The sequence below is a fragment of the Dermochelys coriacea genome, chromosome 6 (genome assembly GCF_009764565.3).
Source record: "Dermochelys coriacea isolate rDerCor1 chromosome 6, rDerCor1.pri.v4, whole genome shotgun sequence".
Lineage (NCBI taxonomy): Eukaryota > Metazoa > Chordata > Testudines > Dermochelyidae > Dermochelys > Dermochelys coriacea.
In genome coordinates this window covers 71,431,989-71,458,736 of record NC_050073.1, presented here as the reverse complement: position 1 = coordinate 71,458,736, position 26,748 = coordinate 71,431,989, and the positions used below count along the sequence as shown (strand labels likewise).

At 43.8% G+C, this 26,748-nt stretch overlaps 1 protein-coding gene across 1 annotated transcript in view; it reads left to right on the top strand.

Moving 5' to 3' along the window:
* The window catches only part of LOC119857438 (neuroendocrine protein 7B2), an 84,475-nt gene that overhangs the window by 22,611 nt on the left and 35,116 nt on the right, over positions 1–26,748 (top strand). The window contains exons 1-2 of the mRNA XM_038406379.2: positions 10,266–10,404; positions 11,809–12,040. Of these exons, the coding sequence (XP_038262307.1) occupies positions 10,312–10,404; positions 11,809–12,040 (325 nt within the window). The 5' untranslated portion in view covers positions 10,266–10,311. Of the gene's footprint in view, positions 10,405–11,808; positions 12,041–26,748 lie in introns of the transcript that reaches the window.

Below are 26,748 nucleotides of genomic sequence, written 5' to 3'. Positions count from 1 at the left end.
TCCTGAAGGACGAGCCATCGCTCTCTCAGATCTTGGGAGACAGGCCAGTCCTTGCTTACAGACAGCCCCCCAATCTGAAGCAAATACTCACCAGCAACCACACACCACACAACAGAATCACTAACCCAGGAACCTATCCTTGCAACAAAGCCCGTTGCCAACTCTGTCCACATATCTATTCAGGGGATACCATCATAGGGCCTAATCACATCAGCCACACTATCAGAGGCTCGTTCACCTGCGCATCTACCAATGTGATATATGCCATCATGTGCCAGCAATGCCCCTCTGCCATGTACATTGGCCAAACTGGACAGTCTCTATGTAAAAGAATGAATGGACACAAATCAGACGTCAAGAATTATAACATTCAAAAACCAGTTGGAGAACACTTCAATCTCTCTGGTCACTCGATCACAGACCTAAGAGTGGCTATACTTCAACAAAAAAGTTTCAAAAACAGACTCCAACGAGAGACTGCTGAATTGGAATTAATTTGCAAACTGGATACAATTAACTTAGGCTTGAATAGAGACTGGGAATGGATGAGTCATTACACAAAGTAAAACTATTTCCCCATGGTATTTCTCCCTCCCACCCCACCCCCCACTGTTCCTCTGATATTCTTGTTAACTGCTGGAATTAGCCTACCTGCTTGTCACCATGAAAGGTTTTCCTCCTTCCCCCCCATGCTGTTGGTGATGGCTTATCTTAAGTGATCACTCTCCTTACAGTGTGTATGATAAACCCATTGTTTCATGTTCTCTGTGTGTGTGTATATAAATCTCTCCTCTGTTTTTTCCACCAAATGCATCCGATGAAGTGAGCTGTAGCTCACAAAAGCTTATGCTCTAATAAATTTGTTAGTCTCTAAGGTGCCACAAGTACTCCTTTTCTATTTAAAGGCTAGTTACTTTCCAGAAGGCTCTTAAGCACAATACTACGATTGAATTGTCATTCTCACAAGGGAATATTTAAAACCAAACGCCAAAAAAGCCACTTATTTTAAAGTTAAGAGTTTTTTTTTTCTCATTTGTTATTCAGGGTTTGTATATATGTGATTTTTGTTTTTTAAAAGTACCATTTTCTGTTTGGATGCTGTGCCTCAGTTCCTATTGCTCAAAAATGAGAATAATTATACTTGCCTGCCTGCCATAGGGAATTATAAGGATTAGATTGAGATCTGTGGGGCAGGAACTGGGCCATCTTAATGGTCTGTATGGCATTTAGCACAATGGGGGACTCCTGATTAAGGGTTTTGGGGGCTACTGTAACATTCGTCAGCTGTTAGATGCCCATTGATGGTAGCTGAAGGGGATTTACCTGGGTGTGGGATGCTGGTGGATTACAGGTCAATCTTTGTGTTGGCCAGCAGCACAGCCTTCATCCCCCTGCAAGCTCAGCACCTGGTGGCAGAAGTTGAAGCACAGCACGGACACATACCTGTCCTTGAAGTTGCAACCACTGCTGGCCATGATGGCTCTGGACCAGAAAGGTCTGCCCCAATCTTTTCTCCGGGAGAGGTGGGGGGCTGGCTTCTTTGAGGGCAAATTGACTCCAAGATCCACTTAGCTGCTCCTAGCTCCCTACTCCAAGGATTCTTGCCTCAGGAACTGTTCCCCCCATCTGCTCCTCCCACACTCATAGGTCCTCCCTCAGGGCACAGCTGTATGCCTTCACCTCTCCCTTTCCCTGGAGAATGACTCCCTTTCCCATTCTCCGAGCCTGGGAACCCTGTGTTCTTCCCACTACCACCATTGGAGCCCCTGTGCTCCTGCTCTCATGCTGACTGGACCCCATCCTTGCCTTCCCCACCCGCAGAGGCCCTGATAACTGCCCCTCCCAGGGACCAACCCCCTTCTCTTTGCCCCAGGTGAGTTAAGTCACTCCATATCATCTCAGCAGCTGATTGGTGGAGGCAGGCAGCGTGGGTGAGCTAGCGCAGCAGAGGAAACTGACCGCAGTGGCAGTAGCTGGAGAACCCTAGCTTCAGGAGGAAGGGATCTGCTGCACTGTGCTTCAGGTAAGAGCTCTGCTTGGGGTTGGAGCTTGGGCTACAAGCAGACCTCTGGTACAAAACTCTGCACCCCGTCCTCCCTAAATGGGGCCCTGTCAGGGCAGACATGAGTGGGAGTGAATGAGTTAAGGAACTGGCTGAAACCAATCCAGATCGACAAGGGATTCAAAGAGACAATGCTAGCTCCAATGATTTATTAATTGACACTCAATAGCAGGATCTACATTAGGACATCAAGATCCAGGTGTATAAAACAATTGTTATTCCTACACTCCTTTATGGATGCGAAACCTGGGTGACCCATCAACAGGTCCTCAAGAGTCTAGAGAGGTATCACCAACGATGCCTCTGGAAGATCCTCTGCATCAAATGGAAAGATTGCTGCACTAATGCCAGCATCCTCAGTGAAGCCAAGGTCACCAGCATTGAAGCAATGATCCTCATGCACCAACTCTGTTGGGCTGGATATTGTGTGCAGATGCCAGAATCTTGCCTCCCAAAGCAAATCCTCTACTCTCAGCTCATGCATGGTCAGAGATCCCGTGGTGGTCAAAGGAAATGCTTCAAAGACACCCTGAAAGCGTATCTCAAGAAAACTGATGTGGCTGTCACAAGCGGGAGGAGCAAGCCACCAACCGATCCCAGTGGTGTCACATCCTCCATCTGGCAGTGGCCCATTTTGAAAAGTGCCTTGCCTCAAAACTAAAAAGAGAGAGAAGGAAGGAAAAAGAACTTTCTCCCAGCAGGCAGCTGGCCCGTCAGGAAATCTGTAGTTCCAGGATCAGATTCGTGAGTCATCGCAGGACCCATATGTAAATCTGTGGTAGAGATCATCCTTGGATTGAGGGATGGCCAAATGATGATGATAATAGCAGGGAGCTTGGGGACGGGAGAGAATGTGAACTCAGTATGGTCCAGCCTAGGGAAGAAAGGACTGAACTGTGACCAGGGGATGATAAAAAATAGGCTTCTGGAAGAGGCTGGAAGCTCTGACCTGGGCACAGGGGGAAAGGAGACAAAGCCAGGGATGGAGTCCATTGCAGCTTGGGTAGGATGGGCTATGGCATAACTGCTACCTCTCTTTGCTAACCTAAGGACTTTCAGTTCAGTGTGCTGGTTGACTAATAAATAGTTACCTTGTTTTGGAATGGCTGCTTGTGCCGCTGTAAATATTGGGAGCATTGAAGAGGTACAGTATAAGTCTCTCCTTATAGAATCGTAGAATATCAGGGTTGGAAGGGACCTCGGGAGGTCATCTAGTCCAATCCCCTGCTCAAAGCAGGAGCAATCCCCAACTAAATCATCCCAGCCAGGGCTTTGTCAAGCCTGACCTTAAAAACCTCGAAGGATGGAGATTCCACCATCTCCCTAGGTAACGCATTCCAGTGCTTCATCACCCTCCTAATGAAAAAGTTTTTCCTAATATCCCACTTAAACCTCCCCCAATGCAACTAGAGACCATTACTCCTTGTTCTGTCATCTGCTACCACTGAGAACAGTCTAGATCCATCCTCTTTGGAACCCCCTTTCAGGTAGTTGAAAGCAGCTATCAAATCCTCCCTCATTCTTTTCTTCTGCAGACTATACAATCCCAGTTCCCTCAGCCTCTCCTCATGAGTCATGTGTTCCAGTCCCCTAATCGTTTTTGTTGCCCTCTGCTGAACTCTCTCTAATTTGTCCACATCCTTTCTGTAGTGGGGGGGCCCAAAACTGGACACAATACTCCAGGTGTGGCCTCACCAGTGCCGAATAGAGGGGAATAATCACTTCCCTCAATCTGCTGGCAATTCTCCTACTAATCAGCCCAATATGCCATTGGCCTTCTTGGCAACAAGGGCACACTGTTGACTCGTATCCAGCTTCTCGTCCACTGTAATCCCCAGTTCCTTTTCTGTAGAACTGCTGCTTAGCCAGTTGGTCTCCAGCCTGTAGCGGTGCATGGGATTCTTCCATCCTAAGTGAAGGACTCTGCACTTGTCCTTGTTGAACCTCATCAGATTTCTTTTGGCCCAATCCTCCAATTTGTCTAGGTCACTCTGGACCCTATCCCTATCCTCCAGCATATCTACCTCTCCCCGCAGCTTAGTGTCATCCACGCACTTGCTGAGGATGCAATCCATCCCGTCCTCCAGATCATTAATGAAGATGCTGAACAAAACCGGCCCCAGGACTGACCCTTGGGGCACTCCACTTGATACCGGCTGCCAACTAGACATTGAGCCATTGATCACTACCCGTTGAGCCCGACGATATAGCCAGCTTTCTATCTACCTTATAGTCCATTCATCCAGCCCATACTTCTTTAACTTGCTGGCAAGAGTATTGTGGGAGACCGTATCAAAAGCTTTGCTAAAGTCAAGGAATAACGCATCCACTGCTTTTCCCTTCATCCACAGAGCTAGTTATCTCGTCATAGAAGGCAATTAGATTAGTCAGGCATAACTTGCCCTGGGTGAATCCACGCTGACTGTTCCTGATCACCTTCCTCTCCTCCAAATGCTTCATAATGGATTCCTTGAGGACCTGCTCCATGATTTTTCCAGGGATTAAGGTGAGACTATAACCGGTCTGTAGTTCTTCGGATCCTCCTCCTTCCCCTGTTTTAAAGATGGGCACTACATTAGCCTTTTTCCAGTCTTCCGGGACCTCCCCCGATCGCCATGAGTTTTCAAAGATAATGGCCAATAGCTCTGTAATCACATCTGCCAACTGCTTTAACACTCTCAGATGCAGCACATCCGGCCCCATGGACTTGTGCTCATCCAGCTTTTCTAAATAGTCCCAAACCACTTTTCTTCACAGAAGGCTGGTCACCTCCTCTTTATGCTGTGCTGCCCAGTGCAGGAGTCTGGATTAGCTGCAGGGAGCCACAGAGAGAAATAAGGATCTCTGGCACCAAAGATCCAGTCTGAGTCTTAGAGGCCACAGTCCTGCCCCTATGGAACAGTGTAGGTTCTTGGGGACTGAAACATAAAAGGGGTCACTCCCAAAAGATTGGTGATAAACTGAGGTAAAGACTAGACCCTGTGGATATGTGACTGGAAGCAAAGGCTAGTTACTTAATGCACCAAGAGTATTTTGCAGTAAGTGACTCGCAGTAGTAAAAACAGTGGATACAGCAAGAAAATGGCCTATACCCACCTCCCTAAGAAGGACATTGCTGAGAGTATTGGGAGGTTAAGGCACAGATGATTGCATGGCTGAAGCAGAATAATTGGGCCCAGAGCTGAGGTCCACACCCAGGGAAGAGTCTAAGAGAACCCAAGAACAGCAACTAGTAGCCACAGCAGCCAGGTGTCTGCATGGGCCAGTTCCCCATCTCTGGTGTTGGAGTGGCAAAGGCTAAAGCTAGATGCAGAGAGGCTCTATGTAGAGAAGCAGAGTCTAGAAATTGAGGCCTTGGTTACTAGCAGAGAGTGGGAAAATGAACAAGGATCATGAAAAGCAGCAACGGCTTGAACTGCAAATGGAGAAGCAGAGGAATGAGAGACAACAGAGTACGGTAAGCGGGGAGAAACCATGGGGGTGCCCACCTTGCAGGGGCAATAGATGTTAAATTGTTGGCCCCATTCCAGGAAGGGGGGAGATATAGAAGCCTACCTCACCACCTGTGAGAAGGTTTGTGAGATGAACAAAATTCCCCCATGCTTCCTTAGGGGAAAGGTAGGACCTTCCATACAACACAACCTACCCCCAAAAGAAAATTAAAATAAGTCAATAGAAATATGGCAAAACATCTTGGTACACTATTCAGGCCGTGCTTCCAACTATGGAGGCTGAGTGACCTAAACCTTCACAACCACGCTGCCAGAGTCTTTTGCCTGTGGCAACGTTGTTTCATGCTCTTAGCTAATCTAAGGTAGCCATCAAGGGGTTGTAGCTGGACAGGCAAATAAGGACCTTCAGGGCATGCTCTAGGGGCCATGATAATACCCATCCCTCACCCCAAAGGCCTTTCTTATTTCAATATCCAGAATACTCCACAATATAAGGACACTTCCACATTCACTCTACCAAATAACCACTCTTCCTCAAATTTCCCATTTCACATGGAGTTTTGTAGGATTCTATTAGAATTAATGCACTAATTTCACATTTAATGCCATTACATGCAAAATACTATAGAGCCACATAAATTGGCTGTGAAAAACTCTCAATCACATCATGTACTCCCCTCTCCACTGCAGGACTGAGATCTACTCTTTGTCCAGTTAAGATTTAAGTAATCTTGGGCTTCTGCCATTTCCTTTGGTACTGATCAAGAAATAGATGCATTATACAAGGTAATGTTCTTTTTATTTGCTTTGCATCATGGGTATGTTACCTCTCGCCACAAGTCTTCCTACTCAACTCCCTCTATTGTGATTGTGCTTTGCCATGTAAATCCTGGAATCACTGACCAGCTGGGCCTGTTGAGGTGCAGAATTGTACTTAATGCAATTACGTAATGGTACAAAGTCTCAACTACTCCAACCTTCCACCAGTTGTTGACCTAAATTATGCACTTATGTTACCTTATTGTCTGTGCTAATTAGTGTACACGAGTGTCAACCCCCTTCTTCCCCCATTACCAGTAGTGGAAGTTGTCTGCACCTGCCTGGGAGCAGGGTTGTGGCCAGGAGTGGGGCTGGGAGTCGAGGTCAGGGCTGGGGCTGGGGCTGGAGAGGAACTGAGGGCAGAGCAGGGTGGGAGGGTGCTCCCTCCCCCCATGTGGTGGCTGTCCTGGGCCCTGCCATGCCCCCCCCCCCATGTTCCTCCATGCTCTCCGTAGGGGTTTGTGCCTCACAATTTTGGGAGCAGTGGTATACAGAGTAACTGAGCTATGATTAGCTTTTTACAGCTACCTATTATTTTTGAAGAACCATTTGAAAGTTCATGGAGTAAAACTCCTTCATGTATATGGTGCAATGTAGCCAACAAGCAGACTTATTAAAAAGTTGCCGCTTACATGAAGAGGGCTAATTGTGGCCATTTTACTCTACAACTAAGCATAAAACCTGGTTTTACACTTTCCTTAAACATTAGGGGTTAGATCCACAAAGGGACTTGGGAGTTGCAATGCTGAGTATCACAGTGCCTAACTTTTAGGCACCTAGAAAAAATCACAGGGACAACACTCCGATCCACCAAGCCTGAATTAGGTGCCTAAGTTCCCCATGCAATGAATAGGGAGAGAGAGAGGTGCCTCAGAATGCAATCCACAAAAGCCAGCATGTCAGGAGACTGCCTAACCTGGCCAATGGAAGATGCTGATAGCAAAGCCCCACACCTCTCTCAAAGACAGGTGTGTAAATTCAGGCTGTAGGGATGTGACTGTGTCTGCTCCGCATCTGGGAATGGGAACGGGAACCAGCTGCCTGTAGGCAGGCAGCTTAGGGATCTGAGCTGCTTCGTGAGGGAATGAGTAGGTGCCTGCCTTGATTTGCACAAAGTGGCCAGAGGAGGAGGAAGTGGTGCTAATGCCTCATAACTTTCAGCCCAGTGGTTAAAGCACTTCCCTGAGTGAGGGGGATACCCAATTTCAATACCCCCCTCTCTGCCAGAGCTAGGGAGAAGGTTTGAACAGGGGTCTCTCACCTCTTAGGCAAGGGCATTAACCACCTAGCTGTGGGATATTCTGATGTGGGAAGTTCCCTCAGTCTCCGGTTTAATGGAAGAGTGACTGGTGCTGGGGGACTGGACTTGGGCTCTCCTACTTCCCCAGTAGGTGCCCTAACCACTGGACTGCAGAGTCTCTCTCTCTCTCTCTCTCTCTCTCTCTCTGCCTGAACGACTGTTGCACTGTGGATATTATACTTAAACAGTCATTGAGGCAGAAGGAGTGAGCATGATACTGACTCTGTGTGTAGTCCAGGTGTTAGGACATCTAGCTAGAAGGTAGAAGAACCCTCTTCAAATTCTTTCTCCCCTGCTGGCAGAAAGAAGAATTGCACCTGGGTCTCACATCCCAGGTGAGTGCTTTAATGGCTGGGGTAAAGGTTATAAAGTGTGTGGTTCCCCCTTGATTTTGAATGGGACTTGAGCCAGTAAGTAGCCTATGAGCATGCCTACTGGACTGGACCACACACATGACTTAGTCCATTGAATGCCTATCTTCCCCTTGTTTGTTTGTGAATTACTCTGGGGCTTAAGCAAGACATTCTCCTGTTTTAATGTCTAGTTTATCTCTACTAAATGTATGTTCAGTTTGACTATTGGAAAATATCCCTTGTGCCAAAGCCATAAGTTCACATTCACTGTGGCATATATTGTTACTGTTTCAGAGTAGCAGCCGTGTTAGTCTGTATTCGCAAAAAGAGAGTACTTGTGGCATGTTAGAGACTAACAAATTTATTTGAGCATAAGCTTTTGTGAGCTACAGCTCACTTCATCAGTTTTTCTACTGAATGCTTCCGATGAAGTGAGCTGTAGCTCACGCAAGCTTATGCTCAAATAAATTTGTTAGTCTCTAAGGTGCCCCAAGTACTTCTGTTCTTTATTGTTACTGTGTTAGCGAGACCCATTTCCCACCAGTTACTTTGTCATCATCTGTAATTTCTTTTAACATTCATCCTGGAGTTACTCTGACCCTGACAGTTGTGAGTTTACTTCTTTAATCAAGCAGAATGTGTTAATAACTTGGAAAAGTTCTTCATCATACCCTAGCATAAGTACACTAAGTAGGCAATGACTGATGTTGAAAGTGGTAGAGCAGGATTTTGAAAACATCCTGTTGAAAGTCTCATGGCCCTAATGTAAAGCATAAGAAACTACCCAGCTGAAGCAAATCCCTGGAAGGGATAAGTGCATTGATCAAAGTATATCTTAAAAAACAAAACACCAGAAGTGTGGAGCACAGCTGCTGAAGCTTGTTCTCTTTGGAGATGTTCTTTGCTCTGGGTGAACAATTAGGTGGTCTTATTTACATCAGGTAACATTGGTGTTGTACGTTGTAAAATTGCTTTTTCAATAGTTACTATTCTTCAAACACACAAATAAATGATGAATGTCTTCATTTAACCAAGCCCTTCCTTTGAGTTTTAGCACTCAATCTTGCTATTTTAATGAGACCTGAAGGGCGCTGAGTCGCTTGAAAATTTGTCTATTTCACAAACACAAGTTGATTCAATTAAAAAAATATTACCTCACTTACTTTCTCTTTCTAATATCTTGGGACCAACATGGCTACAACAACACTGCAACCATACTTTAATCAGATGCAATTGTGTCCTCCATGATCGGTGACTCTACAAATTTGCTCAGCCAAGGCTTCTACAGCACTCACATCAACAGTCACTTTGTAGTGTTGTCCTGTACCCAGTTACACCCAGGAAATCAATTCTGAACAACTGAGTCAAAAAACCTAATTGGGAATGTGGGAAAAGTCCAATTTAAATAATTGTTCACGCTTTCTGTAGATAAGTTATCCCATAAACACCTTCCAGGCTACTTTTGCCATCTGCTTTACCATTACAGTTAGATCTGTTTAGAAGGAGTTTTTTAGGGTGTCTCTGACCCCGGCTTCTTCCACCTACATGTCCTGGCTGTTTTCCCTTGAGGCACTCGCTGTTGCTGATTGCCTAACCGATTTGTCAGCAGCATGGTCTTTCCATTTAAAACAACTTGAATAGCGGTTGAACATGGCCTGCCCAATCGTCCAGGAGCTTTATGGGTGTCCCTTTCAGTCTTAGAGAGAGCAAAAAGCTGCCCTTTAACCCCCCCCACCCCGTCTGGTTTGTTCAGATTTTCGCCTACGGGGTTGTGTTATGTTTGCACTATGCAGCCCCTGCGTGCGAAAGCGCAGCCTGGGTGGGGGTGTATGTAGGAACCATATGCACACTTCACCGTGTTGGGTAAAAAAAGAACAGGCGGACTTGGGGCACCTTGGAGGCTAACAAATTTATCCGAGCACAAGCTTTCGTGAGCTGCAGCTCACGAAAGCTTGTGCTCGGATAAATTTGTTAGCCTCCAAGGTGCCCCAAGTCCGCCTGTTCTTTTTTGCGACTACAGCCGAACACGGCTGCTCCTCTGAAACCTGAAGTTGAAGAGTTTCAATAACCGTGAAGGTCTTAAAAGCCCGGAATTGTAGTAATCAGGCTGCTGCCAGTATCTTGCATTGTGACTGGTCATGCTACTCTGAAACGTGGTGGGTCGGTAACTGCGGGAGGTCGAGGGGGCTGGGCGCCCAGGCGGCGCGGCAGCTTCTCGCTGAAAGGGACGCGGCTGACCTGACAACCTTCCCCCCAGCACCTGCCGCAGGGGCGGGGCGGGGCGGGGCAGGGCAAGGCAAGGCGGGGGGCGGGGACTGCGCAGGAATGGCCACAGCACAGGCCGGCGCCTCCTTCTGCTCGGCGCTTCAGTCCGCCGCGGCCACCCCACGTCTGCCCAGCGAGAGCCGCGCCCGCGTGGTGAGTGCCGCGCGCCTCGGCCGGGGCGGCCTCCCCGGGGGCTTGCGGGGGGGAGGGGCAGGTGTTTTCTACCCCGCTGCCGCTCAGCCCTGCGGAGGGGGTTCGCGCCGCATACAGGGAGTCCTTCGCGAGGATGCCGGGGGGCATTTCGGGGCCGGAGAGGAGGGGCACGGGGCTGCGTGACACGGTCACGCACACACACAGGAGGAAGGCAGATTTATCTGTCTAGTAGCCTGAAAGGATCCATTTTTCTTTCAGATGCCCCAGGTTGTTGCTAGTGAGTGCGGGGGGGGGGCTGGGGGTGAAGCTCTCCTGGAGATCAAGTGACAGAGCAGCGATGTGGGGCATTCTGCAGCCACACACAGGGAGCAAGATCTCTCCCTCTCCCTCCCTCCCCAGCTTTTTTAGATGGGATTTTTTTTTTTTTTTTTTTTTTTTTGCCATTACCTCAGGGCTCAAGGTCACTTTACTGTACCATTATTATATTAAGGAAAAATGCCATAAAGGGAGAAACAGATCTTTAAGTCTCTGGCTTGGAAAAGCCGGGCAAGTGAATAATGTAGACTTTCATGAGCATAACCAAAATATGCGAATAAATCCATTTTCCTGCGACAGCAGCTGACCAAAAAGGACAAACGGGTTGTTTAAAACGTAGCCTCATAAAGAGAATGACAAGTGGTCATGACTGGATTCTGTGCCTGTCTCATGCCGGCAGGGCGGCCATTTGGTGAAACGTAGTCTAGTGGAATAAATGAAACCTGTTTGTTCTAGATGGGGAGAAATGAGAGAGAGGGACCGTGTGTGATGGGTTGTCAATCTGCGATGGAGATCAAAATGATTAAAAAAACCCCCAAAAACTAATTTCATTTCTTAGAGCAAGTGGAAGAGTAAAGTTTGAAGAGCACAGCACAAAACAAAGCAATTCCTAGTATTCCCACTGTAGCTTTATGACATACTTTAAAACACTAAATTAAAACAGGGGAGAAGGAAGAACCATGCATTATAACTGTATCTAGCTAATTTTTAACCCTTCAGTTTTCCAAAGTGAATCAGTGGGTCCATTTTGTTTTATCCTGGCAAAAAGGTAATTAATAAATGCTATGAATCAATGCTGTGCAAAAATTAACAGGTTTCAGAGTAGCAGCCGTGTTAGTCTGTATTCACAAAAAGAAAAGGAGTACTTGTGGCACAAGTCTCTAAGGTGCCACAAGTACTCCTTTTCTTTTTGCAAAAATTAACAGTTTACTGACTCCCACAATTTTCTCCCCCAAAATTTCACCTCCCTGTTTGAAAAATTCTTTTAGCTGATAATGGAAGCTTACCCGACAAGTTCTTTGAGATATGCATCCAATATTTTACTTACTTTATCATTTATCATCTATTTAATGTATTTTATTTTCACAGTTAAAAATGGCCACCAGAATGACAACTACGTTGCTTTATAACATCGTATTTTTGCTAGCATTTGGATTGGCGTTGGCTTCCAGTCACAATCCTAGGACCCCAGATAGAGTTTCCGAAGCAGATATTCAAAGACTCCTTCATGGGGTTATGGAACAACTGGGCATTGCCAGACCCCGAGTAGAATATCCAGCACACCAGGCTATGAATCTAGTGGGTCCACAGAGCATTGAAGGTAGTTATTTCCTACGTTGCATTATATTATGTTTCTTTTCATTCTCTTGTAGCCCTTAGGCTGTGGACAATTGTTTTATGTGTATGCAAATGTAGGACTTGCAAAAGTCGTATACTATGCAGTTCTCCAGACTGGGCCTTTATTGTTCCTTCATTTAAATCCCTAAATCTAGCCTCCCTTTTGTAATTACCCTCTCTTTTGAGGCTAACTGTGGTGCTAATCTATAGATTGCATTGACGAGGAGAATGTGGAGGTTTGTGTGCACCTGCTTTGGACACCAAGTAATGTTGTCTTGGTGATACCTCCCCTACAATGGCTGAAAAAGGGAGTTTCTCGCAAGATCCTGTCCCAATGTGATGTGCCTGTCATGCTACATGTAACCACTAAACATGCATAGTTCCCCACAATTTACTGATTCTATTTAACCGGTTGGCTGTATATTTGTTACAGTGTTTTTGTGTGAAGCAAATTCATTCTGTAGGACCGAATTGTGGTGTTCTCTACACGGGCACATATGGCCCAAAACAGCTTAAAACTTTCTGCAGTGACATGGAAGATAAAAACAAGAGACTCCATGCAGGTGGACTTTTCCTGTGTCCCGTGGAGTTCTGTGCAGCTCATCCTAGAAAGGTGGGCTGTGGGCATGGAGGGTGGGTTTCCATACAGTGTGAAGCCAGTGAACCAAAACCCTGTGTAGTGGGGAGCAGCAGCCACACCCACCGTTCTCCTCCATATCCTGAGGTAGTGGCCAAAACCTATTGCATGGGCACCCGGGCTGCTTGGGGCTGAGGATCCTGACCTGCAGCTCCACAGTGTTTGTCGTAAAGAGCAGAACTTGGCCTTTGTTCGTTTTCAAAGGGTTTGGCCTACATTTCTGAGCTGATTCAGGTAAGAAGTTTCATTTGAATCATAATTTTCTTTAATTGTGCAAACTGTTTGGAACAGCCGGCTCAAAGATTTGTTTTATAATAAGCAAGATATTTTAAGGAATTTAAAATACAATAGTATTGTAAAATTTATGAAGATTTGTGCTGTTAACATATTGGTTTTTATATCAGGGTTCATAATTAATGGTCAAATATATATAACATAGAATAGCCCAAATTAATAAAGACACATTAGTATGTGGTTTGATGAGCCAGTGGAAAAATAAAGCTTTTGTTGTGGCAACAAAATGTGCTCTCACTCAAGTTAGGCCAAAAGTAAGTTGCTATATAGCTTGATGCTATTTTTGCCAAAAATGCAGAACATAACTATTTTTTCCATGATGACTCTCCTTGTCACCCCTATTTAAAGGAATCCCCTAGCCAAACAGATGATGTATGGCTGGATGGATAGGGGCTGAGTAGAAGAAATTTAATTGTGCACTTGTAACAGTCCCTTGTAGACCTCTCATTTGTATCTCTGCTAATGAAATTGTGATGGCAACTTGTAGTTTTCCAAACCACTTAAAGAATTTGTAACGGGGAATTGGTACTGTCATTTTTTTTTTACTTCTTTATGATGTCTTCAGAGCGCCTGAAAGGTGTGGAGATGAGCTGTTTGCTGTTTTATTTTGTTGTTTTTGGTTATATGTTTGTGTGTTTTGTTGTTGTTTTTCCCCCTACTTGTATTTTGCTAAAATTTGAGGAAAAACAAATCTCTCCTCTACTTGGATAACCAGAGGACTGGAATATCTTAGCCCTTAATTACAGGGATGATAAAATTTGTATTTTTAACTAGGACATTTTTTTTCCCAGATGTTTGCCACCACCTTTGAATTAAACAGGTATTAACAAAAACAACTAGTTTAAAACTACCTGACTGACTAAAAACCCCTTCTCCCAGTTCTTCAGATTTCACTTCGTTTACTGGTGATGTTAAACTAGTTCTCTAGTCATCCATGGAGACTTCAGGTGGAAATATGGTAGACAAATCTTGAATTTCTAATGTGCGTATGAATTCTTTCAAGATTTTGTTTCTTCTTTATAAATCAGAAAGAGTAAAATAAAAAAAGTTACAAACCCACTGTTTTTCTTTTCCACATCCCATTTAAAATTCCTTATAGGTCAGCGAGGCAGCTTGGTCTTGCAGCACAGTTAGTGAAACTTACTATTTCATATTGACTTTAAAATTCCAAGCTCACAGAATCATAGAAGATTAGGGTTGGAAGAGACCTCAAGAGGTCATCTAGGCCAACCCCCTGCTCAAAGCGGGACCAACCCCAACTAAATCATCCCAGCCAGGGCTTTGCAAGCCGGGTCTTAAAAACCTCTAAGGATGGAGATTCAACCACGTCCCTAGGTTACTCACTCCAGTGCTTCACCACGCTCCTAGTGAAATAGTTTTTCCTAATATCTAACCTAGACCTCCCTCACTGCAACTTGAGACCATTGCTCCTTGCTCTGTCATCTGCCACCACTGAGAACACCCAAGCTCCATCCTCTTTGGAACCCCCCTTCAGGTAGTTGAAGGCTGCTATCAAATCCCCCCCTCACTCTTCTGGAGACTAAGTTCAGTTCCCTCAGCCTCGTAATAAGCTCAGTTCCCTCAGCCTCGCCTCGTAAGTCACGTGCCCCAGCCCCCAATAGTTTTTGTTGCCCTCTGCTGGACTCTCTCCAATTTGTCCACATCCTTTCTGTAGTGGAGGGCCGAAAACTGGACACAATACTCCAGGTGTGGCCTCACCAGTGCCGAATAGAGGGGAATAATCACTTCCCTCAATCTGCTGGCAATTCTCCTACTAATCAGCCCAATATGCCATTGGCCTTCTTGGCAACAAGGGCACACTGTTGACTCGTATCCAGCTTCTCGTCCACTGTAATCCCCAGTTCCTTTTCTGTAGAACTGCCGCTTAGCCAGTGGATCTCCAGCCTGTAGCAGTGCATGGGATTCTTCCATCCTAAGTGCAGGACTCTCCGCTTATCTTTGTTGAACCTCATCGGATTTCTTTTGGCCCAATCCTCCAATTTGTCTAGGTCACTCTGGACCCTATCCCTATCCTCCAGCATATCTACCTCTCCCCGCAGCTTAGTGTCATCCACGCACTTGCTGAGGATGCAATCCATCCCATCATCCAGATCATTAATGAAGATGTTGAACAAAACTGGCCCCAGGACCAACCCCTGGGGCACTCCGCTTGATACTGGCTGCCAACTAGACTTTGAGCCGTTGATCACTAGCCATTAAGCCCGACGATCTGGCCAGCTTTCTATCCACCTTATAGTCCATTCATGCAATCCATACTCTTTTAACTTGCTGGCAAGAATACTGTCGGAGACCGTATCAAAAGCTTTGCTAAAATCAAGGTATATCACATCCACTACTTTCCCCATATCCACAGTGCCAGTTATCTCATCATAGAAAGCAATCAGATTGGTCAGGCATGACTTGCCCTTGGTGAATCCATGTTGACTGTTCCTGATCACCTTCCTCTCCTCCAAATGCTTCAAAATGGATTCCTTGAGGACCTGTTCCATAATTTTTCCAGGGACTGAGGTGAGGCTGACAGGTCTGTAGTTCCCCGGATTATCCTTCTTCCCTTTTTAAAAGATGGGCACTATATTTGCCTTTTTCCAGTTGTCTGGGACTTCCCCCAATCGCCAGGAGTTTTCATAGATAATGGCCAATGGCTCTGCAATCACATCAGCCAACTCCCTCAGCACCCTTGGATGCATTAGATTCGGCTCCATGGACTTGTGCATGTCCAGCTTTTCTAAATAGTCCTTAACCTGTTCTTTCACCACTGAGGGCTGCTCACCTCCTCCCCATACTGTTCTGCCCAGTGCAGCAGTCAGGGAGCTGACCTTGTCTGTGAAGAGTGAGGCAAAAAAAGCATTGTGTACTTCAGCTTTATCCACATCATCTGTCACTTCCCCCATTCAGTAATGGTCCCACACTTTCCCTGTCCTCCTCCTTGTTCCTAACATACCTGTAGAAACCATTCTTGTTACCTTTCACATTCCTTGCTAGCTGCAACTCCAGTTGTGCTTTGGCTTTCCTGATTACATCCCTGCATGCTCAAGCAATACCTTTATACTCCTCTCTGGTCATCTGTCCAAGTTTCCACTTCTTGTAAGCTTCTTTTTTGTGTTTAAGCTCACCGAAGATTTCTCTGTTAAGCCAAGCTGGTCGCCTGCCATATTTGGTATTCTTTCTGCACATTGGGATGGTTTGGTCTGCACCCTCAATAAGGCTTCTTTAAAATACAGCCAGCTCTCCTGACTCCTTTCCCCCTCATATTAGCCTCCCAGGGGATCCTGCCCATCAGTTCCCGGAGGGAATCAAAGTCTGCCTTTCTGAAGTCCAGGGTCCATGTTCTGCTGTTCTCCTTTCTTCCCTGTGTCAGGATCCTGAACTCAACCATCTCATGCCCAGGTTGCCATTTCATTTTTAATTTTTGTTAAAATGGGTAAAATAGACATTACTGCTTTGTTTGTTGTTTTTGCAAAAACAACAAATCCTTTTAAGATGAACAATATCATTCAAATTTAAAATATATGTTTAAAACCAGATATTCCTGTCAAATATTTCTTCTGGTAAAATGTGTTAGATAATTATCAAGCCTGTACTTTTGTTGTTTTGTTTTGTTCAGATATGTGGCTAATACCAGGTAAAAAAGCCTGCATCAGAGAAATTTGTGGCAAATCAAAGTTCCATCCACAAAATTAACGTGGCTATATTGCACATACATAGGATTTTCTGGTTTTGCTTTTAAAAAATGCAAAACTTCAAAAACATGGCATGAGGCTTATTTTCGTAAATGCAAATAATAAAGTACAGGATGTGCAATCTAACCAAGTTAACATTGCCATGGATTGTGTTCCTGGTAGTGATTATAATTGTGCAGTTTTTATGTTGCATTAATGTAGTTTTCAGCAGTTTGAACATCAATTATGGATTCAGTAACTACAAATATTATAAATTGATATATTCTTATACCTATGCTTTCTATTTGGGGAATAACAGCATTATGGGTTTTTTTTATTGGTGTCATTAGTTTTTAGGAAACAGTTTTTAGTTTTAGTATAGTGATTAGGTATGTTCAAAATATTGTGCTTTGTAGGAGATCCCAATGTATAATTGTAATGTGATGGTGAAAACATACTATATTGCTGATGCGATATACTTAGTTCTTTCTAGTGGTGAAATGGTCACATTAATCCTAGAATGCTACCTGCCAGCCATACTGGGGGTAGCATCAGCTTTCGAAAAATATATATGCTATCCATGTGAAAAGTTGCACCTTTGACCATTTCTCTTGCAGTCTGCCAGCTAATCCATCAGTGTCAATTTATTTCTGACATTCCAAACTTCTGAGTAACTTCAGATAGTCAGCCAGTTGACATTTTGCAGACAAAGCAAAATAGTATTCCAAGCAGGAAGCCTGTCTCATAGTGTGAAATGAGGCCATAAAGCACTCAAACTACAACTCCCATGACCACCATGGCACCTTAGGCAGATGTGGTTTAATGTCAAATCGACTCAAAACAAAACATTTTGACATATCTGAATTGAAATTTTCCAGATCTTTTAATTCCACAATTTTTTTTGATATTTTGACTGTTTGTCCCATTTTGGGATGAAAACAAATGTTGAAATACCAGAACTTCCTTCAGGACAGAAATTCCAATCTTCTCTCAATTCTATATAGGATCTTAGTTGGTTTTCAAACTGTTAAGGCATCCTTAATTTAAAAAAAAAATTGCTATGACTTGCCTGGTCAATCAATGGCTTTTGACTGAGCTGTGTGGGAAATTACGGTACGTAGGTGAATTTTTAGAATACATAGTGCAATAGCCGAAAGAGCTCACCTATGAGTTGCCAGTTACCATTGCTGCACAGTCATAACCAACAGCAATCTAAATAATAAAAAAAAACCCACCTGTAGATAAATGGGGGAGAGGCACCTGACTAGAAAGAGGAAAAGTTTAATATTAAAGGGACAAGACTTGTAACAAAACAAAACAAATGAACAAAAAAGCCAACTGTCCAACTAAAAAAAGTAAGTAGAAATGTTTTTTTTATATTGTTTAAGTGTGGTGAAGGAGGAGCTGAGACGCGTCCTGGGAAAGGAAATTCCTACTCTTGGGGATCATCACAGCAAAGTAGCAATCTGTTACTTGCTAACCTTTTGCACCAATGTAGCTACACTGGTTTAATAAAGCAATTTAATTGGCCACTTTAGAGGCAGGATTGTAGTGGCTGTTTTATAGTAAACTAGTGTCAGCAAACTGCTGAGTGTTTATTTTGATAATCTTTTAAATCCATATAAGGGCTTTGATAACCCTTTTAACATAACAAAAATGTTACTGTTAAGAAAGGCTGTGAAGCTCATAAAGCAAGATGATAAAAGGAAAAAATACTGGAAGATTATGCAGTCCCCTGCAACAGAGCCCTCCTTTTAGTCCCTGCTTTTTCTACTATTTCTTAGCCAGCAGCTTGATGGTTGTGCTTAAGGAACTGAGGAAGTCAGCATAGACTTAGGCTATGGCTACACTACAGAGCCTACAGCAGGACAGGTTTCAGAGTAGCAGCCGTGTTAGTCTGTATTCGCAAAAAGAAAAGGAGTACTTGTGGCACCTTAGAGACTAACAAATTTATTAGAGCATAAGCTTTCGTGAGTTACAGCTCACTTCATCGGATGCATTTGGTGGAAAAAACAGAGGAGAGATTTATATATACACACACACAGAGAACATGAAACAATGGGTTTATCATACACACAGTAAGGAGAGTGATCACTTAAGATAAGCCATCACCAGCAGCAGGGGGGGGAAAAAGGAGGAAAACCTTTCATGGTGACAAGCAAGGTAGGCTAATTCCAGCAGTTAACAAGAATATCAGAGGAACAGTGGGGGGTGGGGTGGGAGGGAGAAATACCATGGGGAAATAGTTTTACTTTGTGTAATGACTCATCCATTCCCAGTCTCTATTCAAGCCTAAGTTAATTGTATCCAGTTTGCAAATTAATTCCAATTCAGCAGTCTCTCGTTGGAGTCTGTTTTTGAAGCTTTTTTGTTGAAGTATAGCCACTCTTAGGTCTGTGATCGAGTGACCAGAGAGATTGAAGTGTTCTCCAACTGGTTTTTGAATGTTATAATTCTTGACGTCTGATTTGTGTCCATTCATTCTTTTACGTAGAGACTGTCCAGTTTGGCCAATGTACATGGCAGAGGGGCATTGCTGGCACATGATGGCATATATCACATTGGTAGATGCGCAGGTGAACGAGCCTCTGATAGTGTGGCTGATGTGATTAGGCCCTATGATGGTATCCCCTGAATAGATATGTGGACAGAGTTGGCAACGGGCTTTGTTGCAAGGATAGGTTCCTGGGTTAGTGGTTCTCTTGTGTGGTGTGTGGTTGCTGGTGAGTATTTGCTTCAGATTGGGGGGCTGTCTGTAAGCAAGGACTGGTCTGTCTCCCAAGATCTGTGCGAGTGATGGGTCGTCCTTCAGGATAGGTTGTAGATCCTTGATGATGACTGGACTTTACAAAAACTAGACAAGCCATTTACAAAACACACTTTGCTTCTCTACAAAAGAAAAAGGACACTAAGCTATCTAAACTACTATATATGCCACAAGGGGCTACAACAATGGTTCCCGTAACCCACCCAGCAATATTGTTAATCTATCCAACTATACTCTTAGCCCAGCAGAAGAATCTGTCCTATCTCGGGGCCTCTCCTTTTGCCCCTCCACCCCCACGAACATGATACAGTTCTGTGGTGACCTAGAATCCTATTTTCGACGTCTCAGACTCAAGGAATATTTCCAACACACCTCTGACCAACATATTAACCCACAGAGACCTTCCTGCCAACACTACAAAAAGAAGGATTCTGGGTGGACTCCTCCTGAAGGTCGAAACAGCAGCCTGGATTTCTACATAGGTGCTTCCGCCGACGTGCACGAGCTGAAATTGTGGAAAAACAGCATCGCTTACCCCATAACCTCAGCCATGCAGAACACAGTGCCATCCACAGCCTCAGAAACAACTCTGACATCATAATCAAAAAGGCTGACAAAGGAGGTGCTGTCGTCATCATGAATAGGTCGGAGTATGAACAAGAGGCTACTAGGCAGCTCTCCAACACCACTTTCTACAAGCCATTACCCTCTGATCCCACTGAGAGTTACCAAAAGAAACTACAGCATTTGCTCAAGAAACTCCCTGAAAAAGCACAAGAACAAATCCGCACAGACACGCCCCTGGAGCCCCGACCTGGGGTATTCTATCTGCTACCCAAGATCCATAAACCTGGAAATCCTGGACGCCCCATCATCTCAGGCATTGGCACCCTGACAGCAGGATTGTCTGGCTATGTAGACTCCCTCCTCAGGCCCTTCGTTACCAGCACTCCCAGCTATCTTCGAGACACCACTGACTTCCTGAGGAAACTACAGTCCATTGGTGATCTTCCTAAAAACACCATCCTAGCCACTATGGATGTAGAAGCCCTCTACACCAACATTCCACACAAAGATGGACTACAAGCCGTCAGGAACAGTATCCCCGATACTGTCACGGCTAACCTGGTGGCTGAACTTTGTGACTTTGTCCTGACCCATAACTATTTCACATTTGGTGACAATGTATACCTTCAAATCAGCGGCACTGCGATGGGTACCCGCATGGCCCCACAGTATGCCAACATTTTTATGGCTGACTTAGAACAGCGCTTCCTCAGCTCTCGTCCCCTAATGCCCCTACTCTACTTGCGCTACATTGATGACATCTTCATCATCTGGACCCATGGAAAAGAAGCTCTTGAGGAATTCCACCATGATTTCAACCATTTCCATCCCACCATCAACCACAGCCTGGACCAGTCCACACAAGAGATCCACTTCCTGGACACTACGGTGCTAATATGCGATGGTCACATAAACACCACCCTATATCGGAAACCTACTGACCGCTATTCCTACCTACATGCCTCTAGCTTTCATCCAGATCATACCACTCGATCCATTGTCTACAGCCAAGCGCTACGATATAACCGCATTTGCTCCAACCCCTCAGACAGAGACAAACACCTACAAGATCTCTATCATGCATTCCTGCAACTACAATACCCACCTGCTGAAGTGAAGAAACAGATTGACAGAGCCAGAAGAGTACCCAGAAGTCACCTACTACAGGACAGGCCCAACAAAGAAAACAACAGAATGCCACTAGCCATCACCTTCAGCCCCCAACTAAAACCTCTCCAACGCATCATCAAGGATCTACAACCTATCCTGAAGGACGACCCATCACTCTCACAGATCTTGGGAGACAGACCAGTCCTTGCTTACAGACAGCCCCCCAATCTGAAGCAAATACTCACCAGCAACCACACACCACACAACAGAACCACTAACCCAGGAACCTATCCTTGCAACAAAGCCCGTTGCCAACTCTGTCCACATATCTATTCAGGGGACACCATCATAGGGCCTAATCACATCAGCCACACTATCAGAGGCTCGTTCACCTGCGCATCTACCAATGTGATATATGCCATCATGTGCCAGCAATGCCCCTCTGCCATGTACATTGGCCAAACTGGACAGTCTCTACGTAAAAGAATGAATGAACACAAATCAGACGCCAAGAATTATAACATTCAAAAACCAGTTGGAGAACACTTCAATCTCTCTGGTCAAGAGTGGCTATCCTTCAACAAAAAAGCTTCAAAAACAGACTCCAACGAGAGACTGCTGAATTGGAATTAATTTGCAAACTGGATACAATTAACTTAGGCTTGAATAGAGACTGGGAATGGATGAGTCATTACACAAAGTAAAACTATTTCCCCATGGTATTTCTCCCTCCCACCCCACCCCCACTGTTCCTCTGATATTCTTGTTAACTGCTGGAATTAGCCTACCTTGCTTGTCACCATGAAAGGTTTTCCTCCTTTTCCCCCCCCTGCTGTGGGTGATGGCTTGTCTTAAGTGATCACTCTCCTTACTGTGTGTATGATAAACCCATTGTTTCATGTTCTCTGTGTGTGTGTATATAAATCTCTCCTCTGTTTTTTCCACCAAATGCATCTGATGAAGTGAGCTGTAGCTCACGAAAGCTTATGCTCTAATAAATTTGTTAGTCTCTAAGGTGCCACCAGTACTCCTTTTCTTTTTACAGCAGGACAGCTAGTGCAGATGCTCTAAGCTGACAGGAGAGAGCTCTCCCATTGACATTACTCCAGCCTGCCTGCCGACACCACCGGCTCTTAGGTCCATTCCGGTTCTTAGGTCAGTGTAACTTACGTCGCTTGGAGGTGGGGATGGGGGCTTATTCACATCCCTGAGCAGTGTAAGTTATACCAACTTCAGCAGTAGATGTACGTAGCCTCGATGTGGAAGAAAAGGGGGACAAGTGCATTAGAATCTCCCTGAAAAAACTTGTCACTTTGGTGGAGGGAATAATTTTTTTAAGTATTTTTTAAGTTAAAAGATTCAGAGCTAGTTTGACAATAGACAACTGCAGTTACTGTAAAAGCTCATGTAAAAGCCCACATATACCAAAAGCAACTCTTTTAAAATAGACATATGAGAACATATGTATCAGCATGTCAAGTCTTTCCTTACTATCTAGAAAATGTGGTTTGGTACATATTAGCATAATAGAATATATATTCCCAGAATTGCAAAGTAAATCCCTTTCTTGATTTAAATCATTCCATATATTTTTATATTTTAATCTTATTTGTTTTGCTCTGTGAATCTCTAAAGGCCTTATGTTATCTCCACTAAAAAAAAAAAAAAACCTAATTAATCAGTTAAAATAAGTTCAGCTAAGAGTGCAGAAAATGTTGGGCAGGGAGTTCAGTAGAGCAGGAAAATTATCATGGACTAGTAGCTGAAACCCTGTGCTGTTACACAAGGGTGACAAGTGGTCCAAGTAATCCACCATCTGTGCAGTCTCTCTCATACAACCAATGAAATTGGTGCATGCAAATTAGGCATAGATAAAGGGTGGTGCTTGGTTGCGTTATCTCTGGTTTCACAGTAGTTTAGGACTCTTGGCATGGCATAGTTATATGCCTTACTATAGCTGTACACTGCACTGGTGAAATATTCATAAAATCAAAATGGCTGAGCACTTATAAATTGGATGGCAATGTAGTACATTTATGATGAGCAGACTCTTTTAGATGAACTCTTTATTATGATAGGAACTATTTACAGAATAGGATAACAAACTGTCTACTCCTCTCTGTGTTTGCAGCCTATGACTGCCCTGACCTGGGCTTCTTTGTTTCTGGTTCCAACAGGGAGCGTGTCACAGGAAACCCTAAAGACTGCATGAAAAGTGTGCAAGAAGTGTGGCATCTCAACACTTCCCAGAGAACTTATTTAATAGCACATCCTCTCTTTTTTAGATTGAACTAAAACAGTTTTAATTTAAATTAACAAACTATAACAAATACAATAACTAATTTAACAAACCTTCAGGTTGCTTTAACACAACCATAACATATATTGATCAGACTCTTAGGTTGCTGAAATGCCCTTTCTGATCTGCTGTAGTACAAACCCTCTTTAGGGAAGTCCTTGTCTGTAGCAAACAGTTCAGACTCATTGTCAATAACAGGGTCAGTTTGTGAATTGTTTTCAACTTGTACGTCTTTTCTTACTTCATTATCTTGGCCAAGTTGTCAGGTGTCTTGAGCAGATGTTTACAATTCCTTTATAAGATTTTGCTTTCATCTGTGATCATAGAGTTTGAGCAGGTGACTCCTCTTTGATCACTGTAGCTTTGGGTGGCCAGTGCCCATCTTGACAAATTTCAGAGTAGCAGCCGTGTTTAGTCTGTATTCGCAAAAAGAAAAGGAGTACCCGTGGCACCTTAGAGACTAACAAATTTATTAGAGAATAAGCTTTCGTGAGCTACAGCTCACTTCATCGGATGCATCCGATGAAGTGAGCTGTAGCTCACGAAAGCTTATGCTCTAATAAATTTGTTAGTCTCTAAGGTGCCACGGGTACTCTTTTCATCTTGACAAAGTCTCACTCAGTCTTTGTTTTTTAACTGTGAAAGAGGTCTTTCTCCTTTATTGTAATATTTGTCTGTTTTTACTGTCCCAGTCTTTTCGTCACTATCACAGACTCCTTAGTTATCCTTTGTTTTTGTCCCATATCGGGTATTTGAGTATTTATACATATGTTGCAGATTAGTGCAGCAGGTGACTTTTCACAGTTCAGCAGGTGTAGCTATATAGTTGAGTAGTGCTAAATATGGATCTTCACTTGCATTCATAGCTTTTTTTTTTTTTTAAGCAAGTTCTTTTCTATATATACTCCACATTCAGCTAATCCATTGGTTTGAGGAATCTGGGACTAGATGTCTCATAATGAAAGTTGTTCATTTTAGCTAAGTCCAGGAAATCCCTATTCTTGGACTGTGGAACATTGTCACTTATTACTGTTCTTGGAATTCCATGACATGCAAATACAGATTTAATGTGCCTGACCACTGTTGCTGCTGTGGCATCTTCAAGTATGACTACTTCTGGGAAATTGATAAACTAGTCCATTATAAGCAGGTGATTATATCTTCCCAGGTGGAACGTCATTTCTGACTTTGTCCCATGGAGTTGCAAGTTGTTAATGTGGTATCATTGGTTCTTTCTGCTGGGAATCTCTGTACTTCTGATATGTTCTCCCCCAGCTCAACATTTCTTTAATGTCATTATTCATCTATGGCTAGAATATAACTTTTCTAGTTCTCCTTTTTTGCTTTGGCCATTCCCATGTTCTCTTCGTGCATTCATTCCAATATTTTCCTGCTCATCACTGTGGGAACCATGATCTGTCCCCACAAAAGCACTCCTGAGATCTCTGAAAGCTCATTTTTATAGTGGGAATGGGCAGATGGGAAGTGTTGATTCCCTCCCCCCACCCCCCATTTAGGTATAGCTTGTATCACTGCTTGCAGCATTTCATCTTTAGCTGTTTCTGTCTCCAGTTCGTCCCTTATGTTTGGAGACACAGCACATAACCCTTTTATCATGTTCATTTGTAAGTTTACTGCTTGTTCAAGTTCATCAAGCTGTGCATTATGAGATGGAACGTATGGTTTTGAGACTGTATATGCCATTATTAAGTGACTTCCAGGTTGGAACTCCAAGGTCACATTATACATTTGTTTTGTGTACCCTGGATTGTATTTCTCCAAGTCTTTCGTGTGTGTGTGTGAGAGAGAGAGAGAGAGAGAGAGAGAGAGAGAGAGAGATAGTAGATGGTGATCAGTTTCTGCTTTGAAGCTACAATAGAGAGAGTCTTGAAATCTTGTATATTCACATATGAGACCTAATATATATATATTTTTTTCCAATTTGTGTGTACTTCATCTTTACAGCTTTTCATATCCTAAATGCATACAAAACTGGCAACCAGTCAGTTCCATGACACGGAAATAGGACTGCTCCCAGCCCTCCCTTTGAGGCATCTGTAGAAAGTTTGATGTCTTTCAATGGGTTAACATATTGCATCACTGGAGCTGATGTCATAATGTGCTTTGAATTAATGAACTCTCTTTCATGATCTAGCATTCATGCCCATTCAGCGATGATGTGGAGGAGATGTCTTAGGTGAATTGTGCAAGCTGCATACTTAGGTATGAACTTGCTGACATAATTCAACATGCCATGCCTTTTTATCTTCAGGTCTCAATATGTTCAGTATTCCCTGAATCTTTGATTTATCAGGCAAGATTCCTTTTAGGTCAGTCCCTCTCCCAAGTATTTTTTCTCCTTATTTAAAATTGATATTTGGCCTTATTCAGTTTAAGATTATTAGCCCTCCCAATTTCCATTACTTCCTCAGTCATTTCTGGTGCTCAATGGCAGTGTTGCCCCCAAATTATTATGTCATCAGTGTACACTTTCACTCCTGATAGACCCTCTAGCATCTGGCTTATTGTACAGTGAAATACTTCTGGAGCCAAAAGTATTACTGCTTCCTAAGAATGTCTTTCATAGTTGCCAAATGGTGTATTTAAAGTGCAGCTCTTGGAACTCCTGTGTTTAAGGGGATCTGCCAGAATCCTGCAGATGCATCTAATTTGCTGAACATTTTGGCTCGGGCTATCTCAGACAATAGTTAATTTCTTGTGGGCGACTGAAAGTGTTATCTTTTTATGGTTTTTTTGGCTCCTTAGGGTCCATTCTCAGCTGTAGACCCCCCTCCTTTTCATTCTATGATTACTTAGAAGTGAACCCCAATCTGTTGGTTCTTCTATTCACCGAATGATACCTTTTGCTCTCTTGTTTTGCAGCTCGTCTTCTAGACTCTTTCTTAAGACTTGTGGAACTTTTCATGTAGCACATCCCACAGGTTCTAAATTGTCTCTTATCTGTATTTTATTTGTTATGGGGAGGCACCATTTCCTGAGAATCCATTTTCATATAATCCTATTAATACTTTCATACCTAGTTCTGTGTGGTCATTCTGTCTATCTGTAACATATGTTCTCTGAGACCAAGGAACTCATACCCGTGTAGGCCAAAGACTGGTTGCTTGCCTCTGTGTACCACCACAAACTCTCTTGTTTTATCATTTCCCCTTCGTATCAATGGGCACTGCCCCAACTCTGGAATTGTTCATCCTTTATAGTCTTTCACATACTCTTTCAATGTACCCACTTTTATGTACTTTTTACGTATCCCCTTTTCAGTTTCTCTTATTACATTTACTTGTGCCCCAGTGTCTATTTTGTATGTTATGTAAGT